The sequence below is a fragment of the Heterodontus francisci genome, chromosome 27 (assembly GCF_036365525.1).
Source record: "Heterodontus francisci isolate sHetFra1 chromosome 27, sHetFra1.hap1, whole genome shotgun sequence".
NCBI classification, from domain to species: Eukaryota; Metazoa; Chordata; class Chondrichthyes; order Heterodontiformes; family Heterodontidae; genus Heterodontus; species Heterodontus francisci.
This window is the reverse complement of record NC_090397.1, coordinates 46,190,039-46,210,902: the sequence shown is the minus strand read 5'-3', so window position 1 is coordinate 46,210,902 and position 20,864 is coordinate 46,190,039. Positions and strand designations below refer to the sequence as shown.

Here is a 20,864-nt window from a genome sequence, read left to right as displayed (position 1 = left end):
CAACACGTTTAGATGTTTTGAGAAATGCATTCCTCTAAATATTTTAATAGTTTTGAAATTTTATTCGTCTTTCCAGCCTCATCATTATGGTTACCCATCCATTTTTTTGTACGGGCATACTGCCACAGGGAAAACCTATGTGACGCAAACATTGTTGAAGACATTGAAGGTAAGATGAAAAGAGAATCCCATTTGTCACTCAAGATTATTACTGAGAGCAGTAACATGGGAGCAGACCAGCTTTATAGTATTGACTTGCCACATCAATGATCTGGATTTCCAACAACAACTTGCATTTAGATAGTGCCATTGACATTAAGTTCCCAAGATGTTTTACCAAGTATTTTCCAGGTCCTCAAAAATCAATAGAAGTAGGAGGCAGTATGATGAGTCTCCATTTGCACATAGTAATGTAATTTGAGCTTGGGAGGAACGAGAAAGGAAAATTGAGATATGAAAGGTTGCAATGGCTAGAGAAAGGTCGAAAGCTGGAAATGATAGAAGGATCACTTGTCAGATGATGATCTTTCCCTTGTACTCTGTCAAGTGGTGCAAGAGGATGACAAAAGCCTTGCCTTCCCCAAGCAGCATTAAAGTATTGGGTATACTTGGGATTTATTGAGGTGATGAGGTGAAAAGTGATATTTATTGTTAGTACAGTGTATTTTCAGAAAATGAGAGAACTTTGTACCTGACAGAAATAAGCTATTAACTGAAGATATGACTGAGGCTGGGTTATCTTCAATGATGCAAGTTTGCTTGATATTTCTTTACATTTTACTTACTTCACATTTAAAATTTGACATTATTGCAAATTTCTGTGGTTGTGTTTTAGTGTAGAGTTCTGATGCTGATCTCAGGTTGATCACTATTTCTGACTGTTTAGAGGGTTTAATACGTTACAATTATTGAAGTCACAAAAGTAATTAGTTGCAATTCATCTAATACAGAAAAGTAAGTGTGAGATATTTGAAAAATGAGCACAATTGTAACACAACTGCAGGGCCTTCATAAAGTGATTTAAGAAATCTACTGTAAAAAAAAAAAGCATACTCTCTGCATTCTAAGGTCAGGAGACCAATGCATTTTCTCATATGGGAATTGCCATGAGGAGTTTTTGATATAACTACAAATTTCAAATCATAATTTTTAACATGTTGTTGCTAACAAAACTGAGGTTACTGCTTTCCTAGTGTAAAAGATTTGACCATTGGTCACTTTGGTAGTACAGTACTTGTAATTTGATAGGTGAGCAAAAAGAATCTTTGCAAGTTTCTCTGGTTCTGTCCTATCCCCCAAAACCCAGTTCCTACTGACTGAACATGGGATGAACTGACAACACTTGAGAGGTCTGGCCTATATCACCCAATTTTCCCAGCTGAAAGGGCGATGAGTTAGAAGCAATTGTTGAAAGCTGAAGGAAGGTGAAGTGCTGCATTGGTGTACAATGACACCAATTTATTTGATAAAGACCTAAGGGGCTACAAAAGTCAGTTATAGATGTTTGACTGGAATAGACTAGTTCTCCCATGTGTTTCCCTTTTGTGTGTTTTGTTATAAGAGGTGGGGAAAGTTTTTGTTTAAAATAGTTTTATTTAGATTTAATGGTCATTATATTGAGCTTTCCATTATCCCATTGTAGCATGGAGTATTCCATGGGCGGCACAGTGGTGCAGTGGTTAGCACCGCAGCCTCACACAGCTCCAGCGACCCGGGTTAAGTTCTAGGTACTGCCTGTGTGGAGTTTGCAAGTTCTCCCTGAGACCGCGTAGCTTTCCGCTGGGTGCTCCGGTTTGCTCCCACAGCCAAAGACTTGCAGGTTGATAGGTAAATTGGCCATTGTAAATTGTCCCTAGTGTAGGTAGGTGGTAGGAAAATTGTGGGGATGTGGTAGGGAATATGGGATTAATGTAGGATTCGTATAAATGGGTGGTTGTTAGTTGGCACAGACTCGGTGGGCTGACGGGCCTGTTTCAGTGCTGTATCACTCTACTTTCAAGTTGGCAGGCTGTGAATAGTGGAGTGCTGCAAGGATCAGTGCTGGGGCCTCAGCTATTTACAATCTATATTAATGACTTGGACAAAGAGACGGAGAGTATGTATTTACATGCCATATTGTATTTCTTTTGTCAATCTTGGAGCTAGTGTGTATATTTAGTTACATGACACTACAAAGTTTTTAAAAAATTGCCAGATTCGCTGTTTGTAAGGCACAGAAAGAAACAACTCTCATTTCCTTAGTAGAGTTGAATTTAGTTTAGTTAAGTCACAAAATCATGCAATATGTTGAATATCACATCACACCAGTGCAGAGGTTGGTTGAAGCTTGAACACTGCCATTTGAATGGATGGAGTTGTAGTGGCCAGTTGGGTAGCCTGAGTTACAGTGCCTGGTGGGTACACAGGATCATGCAATGGGTAGGAGGTGAAGCAGTAAGTGCCAACTTGAGGTCCTGCGTGATCAGAGGAGTAAAGAAAGACTTGGATTTGTATAGCACTTTTCATGTTCACAGGACATCCCAAAGTGCTTTACAGCCAATGAAGTACTTTTGAAGTATAGTTACTGTTGTAATATAGGAAATGTGGCAGCCAATTGCACACAGGAAGCTCCCACAACAGCAATGTGATAATGACCAGATAATCTGTTTGTGATGTTGATTGAGGGATAAATATTGATTAGGACACTGGAGATAACTTTGCTGCTCTTCTTCAGAATAGTGCTGTGGGATGTTTTATGTCCACCTGAGGGCAGATTGGTTCTTGGTTTAGAACATAAAAACATAAGAAATAGGAGTAGGCCATTCGGCTCCTCAAGCCTGCCCTGCCGTTCAATAAGATCATGGCTGATTTGCTGCAGACCTCAACTCCTCTTTCGTGCCAGCTCCTCATAGCCCTCAACTATAAGAACATAAGAAATAGGAGCAGGAGTAGACCATTCCGCAAGGCAGCACCTCTGATAGTACATAACTTCTGTACAGCTGCACTGGAGTGTTGGCTTTGATTTTTGTGCTTAATTCTTGGGTGGGACTTGAATCTACAACCTTCTGAGGCAAGTGTGCTACCAACTGAGCCACTACTAACAGACAATGAAGTGCAGTGGCCGGCATATTCCTACAACTTTTTTTGTTTTGGAAAGGCATATTTGCTGTATAAATGTGTTTTCATAATTCATTTCCCATGCACCCAGAGTCCAAAAGTTGCCTGCAATCAGCATCCTTCACTGGAAGGTGAGGTCTTTGGCAGCTCCTATCCTTAACAAACCAGCCACCCATCACCTCTTGCCTGAAATGACAAGAGTGAGAGAGAGAGAAGCAGAAAAGAGGGATGGCAATAGCAAAGCAGCAAAACACTGGTGATAGAAATAGAAGTGGTAACATATCCTCTGACCTATTTGGAGATCCACTATTGAATTTAACTATATTAACTAATTACACAGTGGGTGGCAACAAATCTGGCCAATGTGACTACTTTGGGGGTGGGGGGTGAGAGAGAGTGAGACTGCATTAAACAGCAGCTCCCTCTATCACTTATGTATGTTTGTACCGACAGCATAAATAAGACAAATTTTCAAATTTATATTTCAAAGATAATTAGGAATGCTAATTCTTTAAGAAATGTTTGATTTCAAAATTGAATCCTTTCTACATCAGCCTTTGAGATATGATTATTCATATCTTAATTATTACTCACAAGGTAGAAATATTAAATTAGACCCATTGTCATTTACTGTGAAATCTGCAGCAATTTCCTTTTTGCACATTTAGTCAAAGCAAGGTTACTAAAGAATGTTTTTTGTGCTAAAACTGATTAATATCTTCTTACCCTGTTATAGACTTTTAGCAATTACTGTGGAAGGTATTAGTGGTGATGATGCTCAGTGATAACATTCATTTGTCTAACAATTTTGTTTTCTTTGCACAAAAGAAAACAAAATTAAGATATTGTGTAATTTTAAAAGGTGTATTTTCCTGGGGCTAGATGGAGCTTTTATGACAACCCCAGTGTTCTGACTTTCTTACCTCAGCCATTTTCCTGTAAGTTCAACATTTCTTTGCAAGAGGGGAAATCACTTGCATGAAGAAAATGAGCCAAACCATCTTTCAAATGAATTGATTTCCTTTGAAACAATTTTAATAGAAGTCTGCGAACTCCTGCAAAATGAGCAGTTGAAGTAAGGTCGGCACCAAAGTGAATTTTGGTAAAGAAAAGTTACTTTCAAATGAAATATTTTTTGGCTTACAGTATTATACTGAAATTACTTGCTGTTTTCAACAAATATATCTCTTAAAAGTTTAAGAAAAATAAACTATTAGTGATTAATTGGGAGTCGAGCTGCAGATTTTTTACTTTTGGAAATCAAGGGATACCACTACAAGAGGATTAGACCACTAAACATATTATATACCAAGGCCTGGTATTCTGCTGCAAATGGTGTGATGATGGGTAAATTGAATAGCAAGACCTACTGCTGCCTCCCTGCCCCAGCCTCAGTTGTCCTGTTGCCCTGAACTGCAGCTGGTCACTGCATTGCTAATGCCAGTTGGTAGTGGGGATGGGACCGAGGTTCCATTTCTCTTTCACGCACCTCTCTTGCAATCATTCCCTGGGTATCTGCCTGTTAAAAGTTGGCAGTGGACTCGAAATAGCAGTGATAATAGACCCAAATGTTGTAAGGGGAGAGAAAGAGCCTAGTAGAGACCCACTCCCTCCCTTTTTGCCTAGATTGCTTACCTGCTGAAGGCTTTGGTCTCATAATGACCCTTGACCCAGGAAATTGGGTTCGGGCTGCAGGTTGGTTGCATCTGATGTTGTAAAGGCAAGAAAAGGGAAATCCAGCCCCAAGTGTTGAAAGGAGAAATTAGTCTATAAGTAATTACTGTGCGGTATATTCTACTGTGTTGTGATAATACATTAGGAGTACTTGCAGTTTTGTGCATTCTGTTGGTATTGTGGCTAATATACTGTTAATGTACTTTATCTCTTTGCAGTTTCCCCACGTGATTGTGAACTGTGTGGAATGCTTTTCCTCAAGGATGCTTTTTGAACAAATACTTAACCAACTGCAGGGTCATTCGCTGTCCCCTGAGAATGAATACACTTCATATTGGCAGTGTAACACACTCAATGAATTTGTTTTACTGTTTAAACAAGTGATCCATGAGCAGAATTTACACAATCAAACTGTCTACCTTGTAAGTAAATGGTTATAAAATTACACTGGCTTTTTTGAAATTAGCATCTAAGACTTCCAGGAAAAGGGCAAGGGAGTGGGATTAATTGGACAACTGTATCATAGAGCTGGCACTGGCAGAGTGGGCTGAATGGCCTGCTTCTGTGCTGTATTGTTCTATGAGGTTGGTTTGTTTGTGAATTAAGACTACTAATCTAATTGAAAGACAGTTTCCTTTTCTACCCATTTCCCCCCTCCAGCAGCATGTAGTTTCATGGATGCCCTCCTAGTGTCTGGGTTCCTTGTGTTCTAGTGTTGCAGGCGATTATGTCATGGAATTCATCGCAACCGGGTTCAAATTTGCTCTCTCTCGATGACCACACTTTTGTAACAAGGATTGTGAAATGTGATGAGAAGTAAAAACCCTAGATAACCTTTTTCTTCCGTTCCTAATCATTTTTGCTGATATTCCAGCTGTCTTCCAGAGAGCGAACTCAGTGCAGATTCCTGGAACTGAACTGGGGATTTTTTTCATCTGTACGACTCAGCTAATTACTGAACCAATGAGAAGTTCCATAATTACTGTCTTTGGCAGCTGACCCTTTGGGTAGCCCTTGTTTTCACATCACATAATACTGAATTGCTATTCCAAGAGTGATTGAACATATGGAAAAAGGGTGAAAAAAGACTATCTGTGCTCAATACCCTCCCTAATTGCTAGCAAATTTCAAGAAAAACTGGGGAAGAATTTTCCAAATTCCATGAAATACTCGAAGTACAGGATCACATGGTTACCATGACTTGTCACTAAACAACACTTAACTTGCCTACTGACCCTGATGCATCCCAATATCCTTCTCCCTCAGAAACTTCAGTCAATTCTTCTTCTATGGCTGTAGGTATCTATACCTCCTCTGTTAACTGACCCTGAGGAAGGAAACGCTTCCTGGTATTTAACCTGAATATATGCCTACATGTAGCATGCTCCGTAGTTCTAATTGTTACTATCCATGTCAGTAACATCCATATCTAGAAATCAACCTTAGTTATCTCCTTCTAAGCCTACATTTCTCCAAAATAAATATTGCTAACTGTAAGTTCCCCTCAGCGACAAGTATACAGTTTTAGATACTGTTGGGGGGGACGGCCTATCGGGGGCAGGCTGCAGTGAACGGGCCTCTGGCACGGGGTCCTGCACTGTGGCTCAGAAGGGAAGGAGGGAGAATGGGAGAGCACTAGTCATCGGGGACTCGATGGTGAGGAGTACCGACAGGCGGTTCTGTGGGCGCAAGCGAGACGCACGGATGGTTTGTTGCCTACCTGGTGCCAGGGTCCGTGATGTTTGTGATCGCGTCTTCAGGATCCTTAAAGGGGAGGGGGAGCAGCCAGAGGTCGTGGTGCACATTGGCACCAACGACGTAGGAAGGAAGGGTGGCACAGATGTTAGAAGTGAGTTTAGGGAGTTAGGCTGGAAGCTGAAAGCTCGGACGGACAGAGTTGTTATCTCTGGTTTGTTGCCGGCGCCACGTGATAGTGAGGCTAGGAATAGGGAGAGAGCACAGCTGAACACGTGGCTGCAGGAATGGTGTAGAAGAGAGGGCTTCCAGTTCTTGGATAATTGGACTGCATTCTGGGGAAGATGGGACCTGTTCAAACAGGACGGGCTGCATCTGAACCAGAGGGGCACCAATATCCTGGGAGGGAGGTTTGCTAGTACTGTTCGGGAGGGTTTAAACTAGTTTGGGAGGGGGATGGGAACCGGACTTGTAGTCCAGGGACCAGTGGGTCCACTCAGAAAGACAAAGAGTGTAGTGAGGTATTGGGGAAGGTAGCACTGTCGCAGAGGACAGATGGGCACGGAGAAGGGTTAAAGTGCGTATACTTCAACGCAAGAAGCATCAGGAATAAGGTGAGTGAATTGAAGGCGTGGATGGGCACTTGGGACTACGATGTTGTGGCCATCACTGAAACGTGGATAGGTGAGGGGGAGGAATGGTTCTTGGAGGTACCTGGTTATAGATGTTTTCATAAGATTAGGAATGGTGGTAAAAGAGGTGGGGGGGTGGCATTGTTAGTTAGAAATAGTGTAACAACTGCTGAAAGAATTTTCGAGGAGGATCTGCCGACTGAGGCACTGTGGGTTGAGGTCAGGAACAGGAAAGGAGCAGTCACCTTGATGGGAGTTTTCTATCGGCCCCCCAATAGCAGCAGGGAGGTGGAAGAGCAGATTGGGAAACAGATTTTGGAAAGGAGCAGAAGTCACAGGGTAGTAATTATGGGGGATTTCAACTTCCCAAATATTGATTGGCAACTCTTTAGATCGAATAGTTTGGATGGGGTAGTGTTTGTGCAGTATGTCCAGGAAGCTTTTCTGACTCAGTATGTAGACTGCCCGACCAGAGGGGAGGCAATATTGGATTTGGTACTAGGTAATGAACCAGGGCAAGTGATAGAGCTGTTGGTGGGCGAGCACTTTGGAGATAGTGATCACAATTCTGTAGCATTCACTGTGGTAATGGAGAGGGATAGGTATGTGCAACAGGGCAAGGTTTACAATTGGGGGAAGGGTAGATATGATGCTGTCAGGCAGGAACTGAGGAGCATAAGTTGGGAGCATATGCTGGCAGGGAAGGGCACGGTCGAAATGTGGAACTTTTTCAAGGAGCAGATAGTAGGGGCCATTGATAAGCATGTCCCTGTCAGACAGGGAAGGGATGGTCATGTGAGGGAACCGTGGTTGACAAGAGAGGTTGAGAGTCTTGTTAGGAAGAAGAAGGATGCGTATATAAGGTTGAGGAAAAAGGGCACAGGCATAGCTCTGGAGGGATACAAGATGGCCAGGAAGGATCTGAAGAAAGGGATTAGGAGAGCTAAGAGAGGGCATGAAAAATGCTTGGCGGGTAGGATAAAAGAAAACCCCAAGGCCTTTTACGCGTATGTCAGAAATATGAGGATGACTAGGGGGACCGTAGGTCCGGTCAAGGACAATAGCGGGAGACTGTGTGTTGAGCCGGAAGAGATAAGTGAGGTTTTGAATGAGTACTTCTCTTCGGTATTTACGAATGAGAAGGGGTGTATTACTGAAGAGGACGGTGTGAAACAGACTGGTAAGCTCGAGGAAGTGCTCGTTAGGAGGGAAGATGTGTTGGGGTTTTTGAATAACTTGAAGATAGACAAGTCTCCCGGGCCTGACGGAGTATATCCAAGGATGTTATGGGAAGCAAGGGATGAAATTGCAGAGCCGCTGGCAATGATCTTTTCATCTTCTCTGTTGACGGGGGTGGTACCAGGTGATTGGAGGGTGGCAAATGTTGTGCCCCTGTTCAAGAAAGGGAATAGGAACAACCCTGGGAATTACAGGCCAGTTAGTCTTACTTCGGTGGTAGGCAAGTTGATGGAAAAGGTGCTGAGGGATAGGATTTCTGAGCATCTGGAAAGACACTGCTTGATTCGGGACAGTCAGCACGGTTTTGTGAGGGGTAGGTCTTGCCTCACAAGCCTGATTGAATTCTTTGAGCAGGTGACCAAGCAAGTGGATGAGGGTAAACCAGTGGATGTGGTGTACATGGATTTTAGTAAGGCATTTGATAAGGTCCCCCATGGTAGACTTATGGAGAAAGTCAGGAGGCATGGGATAGTGGGGAATGTGGCCAGTTGGATTAAGAATTGGCTAACTGATAGAAGGCAGAGAGTGGTCTTAGATGGTAAATACTCAGCCTGGAGCCCAGTTACCAGTGGCGTGCCACAGGGATCAGTTCTGGGTCCTCTCCTGTTTGTGATTTTTATTAACGACTTGGATGAGGAAGTCGAAGGGTGGGTCAGTAAATTTGCAGATGATACAAAGGTTGGTGGAGTTGTGGATACCGAGGAGGGCTATTGTCGTCTGCAAAGGGACTTGGATAGGTTGCAGTGCTGGGCTGAAAAGTGGCAGATGGAGTTTAACCCTGAAAAGTGTGAGGTCGTCCATTTTGGAAGGACAAACACGAATGCAAAATACTGGGTTAACGGTAGGGTTCTTGGGCATGTGGAGGAGCAGAGAGACCTTGGGGTCTATGTGCATAGATCGTTGAAAGTTGCAACTCAAGTGGATAGGGCTGTGAAGAAGGCATATGGGGTGTTAGCGTTCATTAGCAGAGGGATTGAATTTAAGAGCCGTGAGGTGATGATGCAGCTGTACAGGACCTTGGTAAGGCCTCATTTGGAGTACTGTGTGCAGTTCTGGTCGCCTCATTTTAGGAAGGATGTGGAAGCCTTGGAGAGGGTGCAGAGGAGATTTACCAGGATGTTGCCTGGAATGGAGAATAAGTCTTACGAGGAAAGGCTGAACATTCTAGGCCTCTTCTCATTAGAACGGAGAAGGATGAGGGGTGACATGATAGAGGTTTATAAGATGATCAGGGGAATAGATAGGGTAGACAGTCAGAAACTTTTTCCCCGGGTGGAGCAAAGCGTTACAAGGGGTCATAAATTTAAAGTGAAGGGTGGGAGATATAAGGGGGATGTCAGGGGAAGGTTCTTTACCCAGAGAGTGGTCGGGGCATGGAATGCCTTGCCTGGGGAAGTTGTTGAGTCAGAAACTTTAGGGACTTTCAAACGGCTTTTAGATAGGTATACGGATAAAGGAGAATGATGGGGTATAGATTAAATTGTCCTTGACAGAGGACAAAGGATCGGCACAACATCGTGGGCCGAAGGGCCTGTTCTGTGCTGTATTTTTCTATGTTCTATGTTCTAAGTCTGTTCTCATTATTAAAAGACATAATACTAGGTTTTACACACGTTGCCTGCCTTTACACCCTCTCCATAGCTTTAATATGATCAGTAGAGGTAGGGATCAAAGTCAAATAATTCAAACTTTATGTAATCTTGTTTGGTCCTCTTAGTCATGTACTTTATTAAACCAGCAATGCTTGCAAGAAATAAAAACAGAAAGTGCTGGAAATACTCAGCAGGTCTGGCAGCATCTGAAGAGAGAAGCAGAGTTAATGTTTCAGGTCTGTGACCTTCCATATTTGCAAGAAGCCTACTTGCTTTCCCTAATGACCTCAGAAGTGAACCTTTGGTGGCAAGTCAGTAGCTACTCCCAGTTATTTACTATGTTACAATTATTTTCAGCTTAGCAATAGGTAGAGCATTGCATTTTTATAAAATATATTTTGAAAGTTGTATACTTGAGAATAAAATGGCAGGATGGAAGATACATATAAAGGATTAGAACTGACATAAAGGAAGTGTCTGTAAATACTATATGAAATAATTAAATATTTTATTCAAGGTGTTGGATAAAGCAGAACAGTTAAGGGAAATGGATGCAAACCTTCTGCCAGGATTTCTCAGGTTCCAAGAATTGGTATGTAGCTAGCCTCTTAATGGTTATTGTAACTTCTTGAAACAATCACCACTGTACTATTTTTAATTTCTTAAATTTTAAGGCTTTGAAATAATGTTTTTATCTTGCCAGTAAAAATAAGTACAATTTAAGATAAGGATGAATGTTTTGCAGTGGGCTATGTTAGATGGAAATTTGCTAATTTTGCTGCTGAGCAAAGCACATTCCCTTTCTGTGAGGAGATATCTCTGTTTCTGTATACCAGCAGCCTGCTGAAGACCAGAAGAAAACTACTCAGCTGGCATGCATCTATTAATGGATTGCTATAATGGTGATAGTAAATTCTTCCTACTTGTAAATCGTTGCACCCGTAGCATTTTCAAAGCTAAATTTTTTTTTTTAAAAAAGCTACATACTTTTATCTTTGTCTTATTTGCTCAAGTACGACTGAAGATTTGTGCAGTTTGGGACCAGGAAACAACTACTGTGATAAAGAATAATTGCTTCAGAGTTACTTCAGCTTTGGACAGGCAGTGGAAGAATAATTGCTGTGGTGCTGAAACTTATTAGTGGAGATTGCCAGATATTCTGGTAATTTACTTAATTACTTTTGAGGAATAGAGAGCAGGAAATTAGGTTAATTGAACAGAATCCACGATTGAGTAAATTATATTATAGTCTATTGAGAAGACTGTTGTCTTTGGTCCCCCATCACAAGCTCCATTCCCTAGCCAATGACTCCGTCCCTCTCCCTGGCAGTTGTCTGCGGCTGAATCAGACTGTTCACAGCCTTGGCATCCTGTTTGATCCCAAGCTGAACTTACAACCCCAAATCCTCTCCATCAACAAGGCAGCCTATTCCCACCTCTGTAACATGGCCCGTCTCTGCCCCTATCTCAACTGCTGCTGAAGCCCTCATCCAGGCCTTTTTTAGCCCCTAAATTTGACTATTCCAATGCCCTCCTTTCTGGCCTTCCACCTTCTCAAAGGCTTAAGTTACATGGGAGACGAGAGGAACTCTGGCTGTTCTCCATGGAGCAGAGTGTTTGTGGGGAGATTTGATAGACATGTTCAAAGGGTCTTGATAAGAGTAAGTAAGGAGAAACTGTTTCCTGTGGTAGCCAGAGGGGACAGATTTAAGGTAATTGGCAAAAGAATGAGAGATGCAAGTGGGGAAAAAAAATTTACACGGTGAGTTACGATCTGGATTGCACTGCCTGAAAGGGTAGTGGAAGCAGATTTAATAACTTCTAAAAGAAAATTGAATAAATAATTGAAGGGGAAAAATTTACATAGGCCATGGGGAAAGAGCATGCGAGTGGGACTAGTTGGAGAGCTTTTTCAAACAGCTGCCAGGCACAATGGGCCAAATGGCTGCCTCCTGTGCTGTATCCTTATAAGATTCTATGAAGTTGGATTAAAATATGTAAGTGGGAAGAACAATGGGATGTGATTTCATGCAGAGAAATGTAAGGCACTGCACATAGAAAAATAGATGAGACATTTACGGCAGGAGCAGAGGTTTAAAAAGTGCACCAAAAGCCCAGAGTCGGAGACCGGAGACAGACAGAGAGCGAGAGAGAGAGAGAGAGGAGCATGGTGGGAGCGGAGGTTTAAAACGCCCAGAGTCGGAAACTGGAGACCGAGGGAGAGAGGAGCATGGCGGGAGCAGAGCAGGGAAAAATCGAAAAGTGACATCAGAGTGACGTCACAATCAACAGTGAGAGCAGAGAAACCGAGCCGCTGGGATGAGTATACAGGTAATCTTTTAATTTAATTTAAATCGAACATAACATCGAATATCACAGGCAAGCAGGTAGATGATTGGTTTGGGAAGAAGCCACCTGTTTGGTGAGTATCTGGTGAGTGATTAAGGTCCATTCTAATCCTAATGTTTAAATTAGTAAAGGAACTTGTGGTAAGCTTAATAAAATATATATTAAAAAAATAAATAATTGAATAAAAGAATTAAGTAGTTAATTAAAACACATTAAGAGTAAATCAACAGATAAGGCTAGAGGTTACAAAAATAATAAAAGGACAAAACTAAAGGCTGTGTATCTGAATGCACTTAGCATTCGAAACAAAACAGATGAACTGAAGGTGCAAATAAGTATGATCTGATAGCCATTACAGAGACATGGCTGCAGGACGATATAGATTGGGACCTGAATGTTGAAGGGTATATAACATTTAGGAAGGACAGGAAGCTAGGAAAAGGTGGAGGGGTGTCTCTGTTAATTAATGATGGTATTAGCACAATAGAGAGGGATGACCTAAGTTCAGGAAACCAAGATGTAGAAGCAGTTTGGGTAGAGATGAGAAATCATAAAGGCAAGAAGTCACTTATGGGAATGGTGTACAGCCCACCTAACATTAACCATACTGTAGGATGGGGTATAAAGGAAGAAATAATGGCAGCTTGTCATAAAGGTGCATCAATAATTATGGGGGATTTTTACCTACATATAGACTGAAAAAATCGGAGGGACAGAAGTAGCCTAGATGAGGAGTACATGGAATGTTTTCGGGATGATTTCTTGGAACAATAAATTCTGATGCCAACCAGAGAGTAGTCTATACTAGACCTGGTATTGTGCAATGAGATAGGATTAATTAACAACCTCATAGTTAAGGCGCCCCTAGGTAGCGACGATCATAATATGATTGAATTTTACATTCAGTTTGAGGGAGAGAAGTGTGGATCCAAGACTAGTATTTTAAACTTAAATAAGGGCAATTATGAGGGCATGAAAGCAGAGCTAGCTAAAGTGAACTGGCAAATCAAGTTAAGGGATAGGTCAATAGAGATGCAGTGGCAGACATTTAAGGGGATATTTCAGAATACATAGAATAGATACATTTTAATGAGAAAGAAAAATTCCAAGGGTGGGACCTGCCATCCGTGGTTAAGTACAACAGTTAAAGGTAGTATCAAATTTAAAGAAAAAGCCTATAATTGTGCAAAGATGGGAGACAGGTCAGAAGATTGGGCAGAATATAAAAAAACAGCAAAGAATGACTAAAGATTGATAAGGAAGATAAAATTAGAATACAAGAGAAAGCTAGCTAGAAATATAAAGACAGATTGTAAGAGTTTCTATAGATATTTAAAAAAGAAAAGTTAATAAAGTGAGTGTTGGTTCTTTAGAAAGTGAGTCTGGGGACTTAATAATGGATAATAAGGAGATGGCGGATGAATTGAACAGATATTTTGCATCGGTCTTCACTATTGAGGATACAAGTAACATATCGGTGTTAGCTGTAAGTCAGGAAATGGAAGGGAGGGAGGAACTCAAGAAAATGACAATCACCAGGGAAGTGGTACTGAACAAATTGTTGGAGCTGCGGGCTGACAAGTCCCCTGATGAACTTCATCCTAGGGTGTTAAAAGAAGCGGCTAGTGAGATAGTTGATGTGTTAGTTTTAATTTTCCAAAATTCCCTAGATTCGGGGTAGGTTCTGTTAGAATAGAAAATAGCAAATATAACTCCTTTATTCAAAAAGGGAGGGAGACAAAGCAGGAAACTGCAGGCCAGTTAGTCTAACATCTGTCTTAGGGAAAATGTTAGAAACTATTATTAAAGACGATATAGCAGGGCATTTAGAAAAATTCAAGGTAATCAGGCAGAGTCAACATGGATTTGTGAAAGGGAAATCATGTTTAACCAATTTGTTGGAGTTCTTTGAGGGAGGTACACGTGCTGTGGATAAAGGGGAACCGAACCGGTGGATGTATTGTACTTTGATTTCCAGAAGACATTTGATAAGGTGCCTCACCAAAGGTTATTGCAGAAAATAAAAGCTCATGGTGTGGAGGGTAACACATTGGCATGGATAGAAGATTGGCTAGCTAACAGGAAACAGAGAGTAGATATAAATGGGTCATTTTCTGGTTGGCAAGATGTAACGAGTGGTGTGCCACAGGGATCTGTGCTGGGGCCTCAACTTTTTATATTTCATATAAATGACTTAGATGAAGAGACCAAAGGTATGGTCGCTAAATTTGCTGATGACACAAAGATAGGTAGGAAAGTAACTTGTGAAGAGGACATAAGGGGGCTACAAAGGGATAGAGATAGGTTAAGTGATTGGGCAAAGACCTGGCAAATGAAGTATAATGTGGGAAAGTGTGAAATTGTCCACTTTGGCAGGAGGAATAAAAAAAAAGAAGCATATCTAAATGGTGAGAGATTACAGAGTTCTGAGATGCAGAGGGATCTGGGTGTCCTAGTGCATGAATCACAAAAGGCTAGTATGCAGGTACAGCATGTAATTATAAAAGCTAATAGAATGTTATCGTTTATTGCGAGGGGTATTGAATACAAAAATATTATTTAAATAAATAATAAAAGTAGGGATGTTATGCTTCAGTTATACAGGGCATTGGCGAGACCACATCTGGAGTACTGTGTACAGTACTGGTCTCCTCATTTAAGGAAGGATGTAAATGCGTTGGAGGCAATACAGAGAAGGTTTACTAGACTAATACTTGGAGTAGGCAGGCTGTCTTATGGAAAGATTCGACAGGCTAGGCTTGTATCCACTGGAATTTAGAAGAGTAAAAGGAGACTTGATTGAAACCTAAGATCCTGAGGGGTCTTGACAGGGTGGATGTGGAAAGGATATTTCCCCTTGCGGGAGAAGCTAGTCCTAAGGGTCACTCTTTAAAAATAAGGGGTTGCCCATTTAAGACAGAGATGAGGAGAAATTTTGTCTCTGAGGGTCGTGAGTCTTTGGAATTCTCTTCCTCAAAAGGCAGTGGAAGCAGAGTCTGAATATTTTTAAGGCAGGGGTCGATAGATTCTTGTTAAGCAAGGGGGTGGAAGGTTATCGCGGGTAGGTGAAAATGTGGAGTAATTCATTCAGCCATGAGCTTGTTAAATGGCGCAGCAGGCTCGAAGGGCCAAGTGGCCTACTCCTGCTCCTAATTCGTATGTTTGTATGTTCTCCATGAAATGTTGAAATAGCCAAGAATGAAATTGAAAGAGACCTAGGAGTCTTAGTGGACTTGACATTCAATATGTTCAACTATTGCAGAGCAACACTCTGCAAAAATAATAGAATGTTGAGTGCTAAAACCAGAACAGTAGAATACACGTGAGGGAGACACGATTAAACAGTATACAGTGCTCTGATAAGACCGTATTTAAGTACTGTGTCCATTTCTGTCATTTGAGGCACAAGGGAGATATTTAAACACTGGAGGCAGTGCATTGTAGAATCACCAGGCTGGTTCCTTGTGTCGGAGGTCTGGGGTGTGAGGGAGGATGAAGAACTTGGACTTTTCAGCCATGAAAGGAGATGTCTAAGAGGTGATCTTGTATATCAATAGTATGGAAAAATTACATTAAATTATGAGAGGAGGATGAGGGTCACAAGAGAAGCAACTAGTATTGAGAAGAGTGCTTTTTTTTAATGTGGGGTCCAGAATTTGGTTGGGAAAGTGAAATACACTTCTTGGGTTTAACAGCATTACTAAGATAGTGAATCTATCCCAGTCAATTCAAGATAATGTGCTACCTATTTATGTAGAAACTAAGCATAAACATCCTATGTTTTCAAGATAAGGGAAAAATGCTTTTCATTAAAGTAGCTTGACTGTTTTTCTTTAAGTATGGTATGTGCTTTCTTTAAAGTTTGTTTCTCAAATTGGGCTCTTGAACTTTAGAGCGTTAACAAAAGGCTAGCATGCATTATGCTACAAGGTATACAAGAAATGTATGGCTCAGAATTGATAAATTGCTCTATTCTGTAGTTAATTGGTACCTGATCCAGAGTGTCACATACAACTAATTGTTGTATGTGACCCCTGTAATCGAGCTGTCAGATTTCCATTAAAGTGAGTAAATGTAGCACTGCGCACTCTGTTATTTAGGACCTCACAGCTGTTTTGTGCACTGATGGTTAGGCTCTTCAAATAGTCTGAAAATATCTTGATAAGATTACTCAGCATTCAGAAGTGTTTATCACTGACATCCCTTAAATCTAATTTTTAATAACTTTTGAAAAATTGCTGAATATTTTTCATTTCAGTAGACATTGATGGTACCTTTGTGCTGTTTATGATGTATGACCTCTCTCTCCTGTTTGCAGTTTCGGTTAGCATGTATGGCGAAAGTGGAATAGTAGTCTAAGTTATTTTACTGCATAGCAGCCAGTGCCTTGGAAAAACTTGATAGATTACATGGTCCAACAGGATGATTTTCCAACCATCATGGAGCAATATCATTTTTAAAAAAAGGAAATTATGGGGTAATCAAAGTTAACTATGACATTTGAAAAATATTTTTTAGAATGCAGGGGCCTGAACCTGAGATGGCAAGAAAGTACTGGATAATACTTAGTTGTTTTATGGATTTAAGATATTACACTGGATTTTTCAGTAAGACTGTCAGATGAAGAATTTCAAAATTACCACTTTTAAAGGGGAATTCATTTCTAACCTTTACAGTTTGCATTTTTTAAATTTATATAATTACCAACATATATTCAGAATATTGTGGTACAGGTTGTCTTTTTAACAGGCTTACCAATTACCCGAGTTCGATGAGTGTCAAAGAGCGTGCCAGGAGCAGCACCAGGCATACCTAAAAATGAGGTGCCAACCTAGTGAAGCTGCAGCACAGGACTACATGCGTAGGAACATAGGAGTAGGAGTAGGCCATTCAGCCCGCCGAGCCTGCTCCACCATTTAATTAGATCGTGGCTGATCACCTACCTCAGCACCACTTTCCCGTGCTATCCCCATATCCCTTGATGTCATTAGTATCCAGGTATCTATCGATTTGGATCTTGAACATGCTCAATGATTGAGCTTCTACAGCACTCTAGGGTAGAGAATTCCAAAGATTCACCACCCTCTGAGTGAAGAAATTCCTCCTCATCTCAGTCTTAAATGGCCTACCCCTTATTCTGGGACTATGTCCCCTGGTTCTAGATTCACCAGCCAGGGGAAACATGCTATCTACCTCCACCCTGTCATGCCCTGTAAGAATTTTATAAGTTTCAATGAGATCACCTCTCATTCTTCGAAACTCTAGAGAATACAGGTCCTGTTTCCTCAATCTCTCCTCGTAAGACAATCCCGCCATCTAGGGATGAGTCTGGTGAACTGCCGTTGCACTCTATGGCAAGTACGTCCTTCCTTAGATAAGGAGACCAAAGCTGTACACAGTACTCCAGGTGCAGTCTGACCAAGGCTTTATATAATTGCAGCAAAACTTCTTTACTCCTACTGTCAAAAACCCCTTGCGATGAAGGCCAACATACCATTTGCCTTCCTAATTTCTTGCTGCACCTGCCTGCTAGCTTTTAGTGACTCATGAACAAGGAAATCCAGGTTACTTTGAACATCAACACTTCCCAACCCCTCTCCATTTAAGAAATAATCTGTCTTTGTTTTTTCTACTGAAGTGGATAACTTCACACTTATTCACATTTCATCTGCCATGTTCTTGCCCATTGACTTAGCTTGTCCAAGTCCCCTTGAAGCCTACTTGCATCCTCCTGATAACTGACATTCCCATCTAGTTTTGTATCATCAGCAAATTTGGAAATATTATATTTGGTCCCCTCATCCAAATAATTTATATAGATTGTGAACAGCTATGGCCCCAACACTGATCCTTACGGTACCCCACTAATAGCCTGCCATCCTGAAAATTACCCGTTTATTCTTACTCTCTGTTTTCTGTCTGTTAATCAATTGTCAATCCATAGCAGTATATTACCCCCAATCCCATGTGCTCTAATTTTGTTTACTTACCTCCTGTGTGAGACCTTATCAAAAGCCTTCCGAAAATCCAAATACACCACATCCAGTGGTTCTCCTTTATCTATGCTACAAGTAACATCCTCAAAAAAAACTCCCAACAGGTTTGCCAAACATGAGTTCCCTCTCAAAAATCCATGTTGACTCTGCCCAATTATATTATTTTTTAAGTGTCTCATTATCACATCCTTTATAAATAGATTAATATTTTCCCTACTACTGACATCAACCTATCAGGTCTGTAGTTCCCTGTTTTCTCTCTCCCTCCTTTCTTGAATAGTGCATGCTAAGCAGAAGCAGCATGAAATAGACAGAGCTAAGCGATCCCACGACCAATGGATCAGATCAAAGCTCTGCAGTCCTGCCATTTCCAGTCATGAATGGTGGTGGACAATTAAACAACTAACTGGAGGAGGAAGCTCTACAAACCACCCCATCCTCAACGGGGGAGCCCAGCATGTCAGTACAAAAGACTAGGCTGAAACATTTGCAGCCACCTTCAGCCAGAAGTGCTGAGTGGATAATCCATCTCTGCCTTCTCCTGAGGTCTCCGGTATCACAGATGCCAGTCTTCAGCCAATTCGATTCACTCCATGTGATATCAAGAAACTCCTGAAGGAACTGGATACAGCAAAGGGGATGGCCCTGACAACATCCCAGCTTTGGTATTGAAGACTCGTGCTCCAGAACTAGCCGTAGAGTTACAACTGGAATCTACCCAACAATGTGGAAAATTGCCCATGAATGGCCTGCCTACAAAAAGGACAAATCAATCTGGCCAATTACTGCCCCATCAGTCTTCTCTCAATCATCAGCAAAGTGATGGAAGGTGTCATTGACAGTGCTATCTAGTGGTACTTACTCAGCAATAATCTGCTCACCAGTGTTCTTTTGGGTTCTGCCCAGACCACTTGGCTCCTGACCTCGTTACAACTTTGGTCCAAGCGTGGACAAAAGAGGGAAGCTGAGAATGACTGCCCTTGACATCAAGGCAGCATTTGACCGAGTGTTGCATCAAGGAGCCCTGGTAAAGATGACATCAATGGGAATCGCGGGAAAGCTCTCCATTGGTTGGATTCGTACCTAGCACAAAGGAAGATGGTTGTGGTTGTTGGAGATCAGTCATCTCAGCCCCAGGACAACCATCAGGAGTTCCTCAGGTAGTGTCCTAGGCCCAACGACCTTCAGCCGCTTTATCAATGACCTTCCCTCCATCGTAAGGTCAGAAGTGGGGATGTTCACAGTTCGTACAACTGTGTTCAGTACTATTTGCGATGACTCATACTGAAACAGTCTGTGCCCGTGTGCAGCAAGACCTGGATGACGTTCAGGCTTGGGCTGATAAGTGGCAAGTAACATTTGTGCCAGACAATGACCATCTCCAACAAGAGAATCTAACTATCTTCCGTTGATGATCAACAGCATTATCATCATTGAATCCCCCACCATCAACATCCTGGGAGGTTACCATGGACTAGAAACATAACTGGACCAGCCATGTAAATACTGTATGGCTACAAGAGCAGGTCAGAGGCTGGGAGTTCTGCGGTGAGTAACTCCCCTCCTGACTCCCCAAAGCCTGTTCATCATCTACAAGGCACAAGTCAGGGGTGTGATGGAATACTCTGCACTTGCCTCGATGAGTGCAGCTCCAACAACACTCAAGAAACTTGACACCATCCAGGACAAAGCAGCCCGCTTGATTGGCCCCCCCATCCACCATTTTAAACATTCATTCCCTCCACCACTAGCGCACAGTGACAGCATCTGTAAGAAGCACTGCAGCAACTCGCCAAGCCTCCTTTGACAGCACCTTCCAAACCCACAACTTCTACCACCTAGAAGGACAAAGGCAACAGACACGTGGTAACACCACCAGCTGCAAGTTCCCCTCTAAGCCACTCGCCATCCTGACTTGGAATTATATTGCCATTCCTTCACTGTTGCTGGGTCAAAAACCTGGAACTCCCTTCCTAACAGCATTGTGGATATACCTACACCAGATGGACTGCAGCAATTCAAGATGGCGGCTCACTGCCACCTTCTCAAGGGCAATTAGTGACGGGCAACAAATGCTGGCCTTGCCAGTGAAACCCTCATCCCAGGAATGAATTAAAAAAGCACATTTTTAGTAAGTGGAATACTATATACTTAAGCTCATCCAAAACCCAGCTGCCTGTATCCTAATTTGCATCAAGTACCCCTGTGTTAGCTGACCTACATTGGTTCCTCCTCAGTTAAAAAATTTCCGTCCTTTTTTTAAATCCCTCCTCCTCCAGCCCCTCAACCCTCCAAGAACTCAGCACTCTTGAATTCTAGCCTTGTGCACATCATCAATTTTCTTCGCTCCACTGTTGGTGGCTGTGCCTTCACTTGCCCATACCCTGAGCTCTGGACTTTCCTCCCTAAAGCTCTTTACCTCTCCTCCTTTTAAGACTCTCCTTAAAACCTACCACTTTGACCAGCCTTTTGTTCAATCACCTGTCCTAATATCTCCTTGTGTAGCTCGGTGTCGAATTATGTTTGATAACACTTTTCCTCCCACAAGCCAAAAGACTTGCAGGTTGGTAGGTAAATTGGCCATTATAATT

The 20,864-nt window shown here is 41.9% G+C and overlaps 1 protein-coding gene across 3 annotated transcripts in view; it reads left to right on the top strand.

Annotated features, from left to right (window-relative positions):
* Nucleotides 1–20,864, top strand: part of orc5 (origin recognition complex, subunit 5) — a 132,647-nt gene that overhangs the window by 10,822 nt on the left and 100,961 nt on the right. For all 3 annotated transcript variants that reach the window (XM_068059740.1, XM_068059741.1, XM_068059742.1), the window contains 3 exons: nt 77–169; nt 4,989–5,192; nt 10,446–10,520. In XM_068059740.1, coding sequence (XP_067915841.1) covers nt 77–169; nt 4,989–5,192; nt 10,446–10,520 — 372 coding nt within the window. The remainder of the gene's footprint in view (nt 1–76; nt 170–4,988; nt 5,193–10,445; nt 10,521–20,864) is intronic.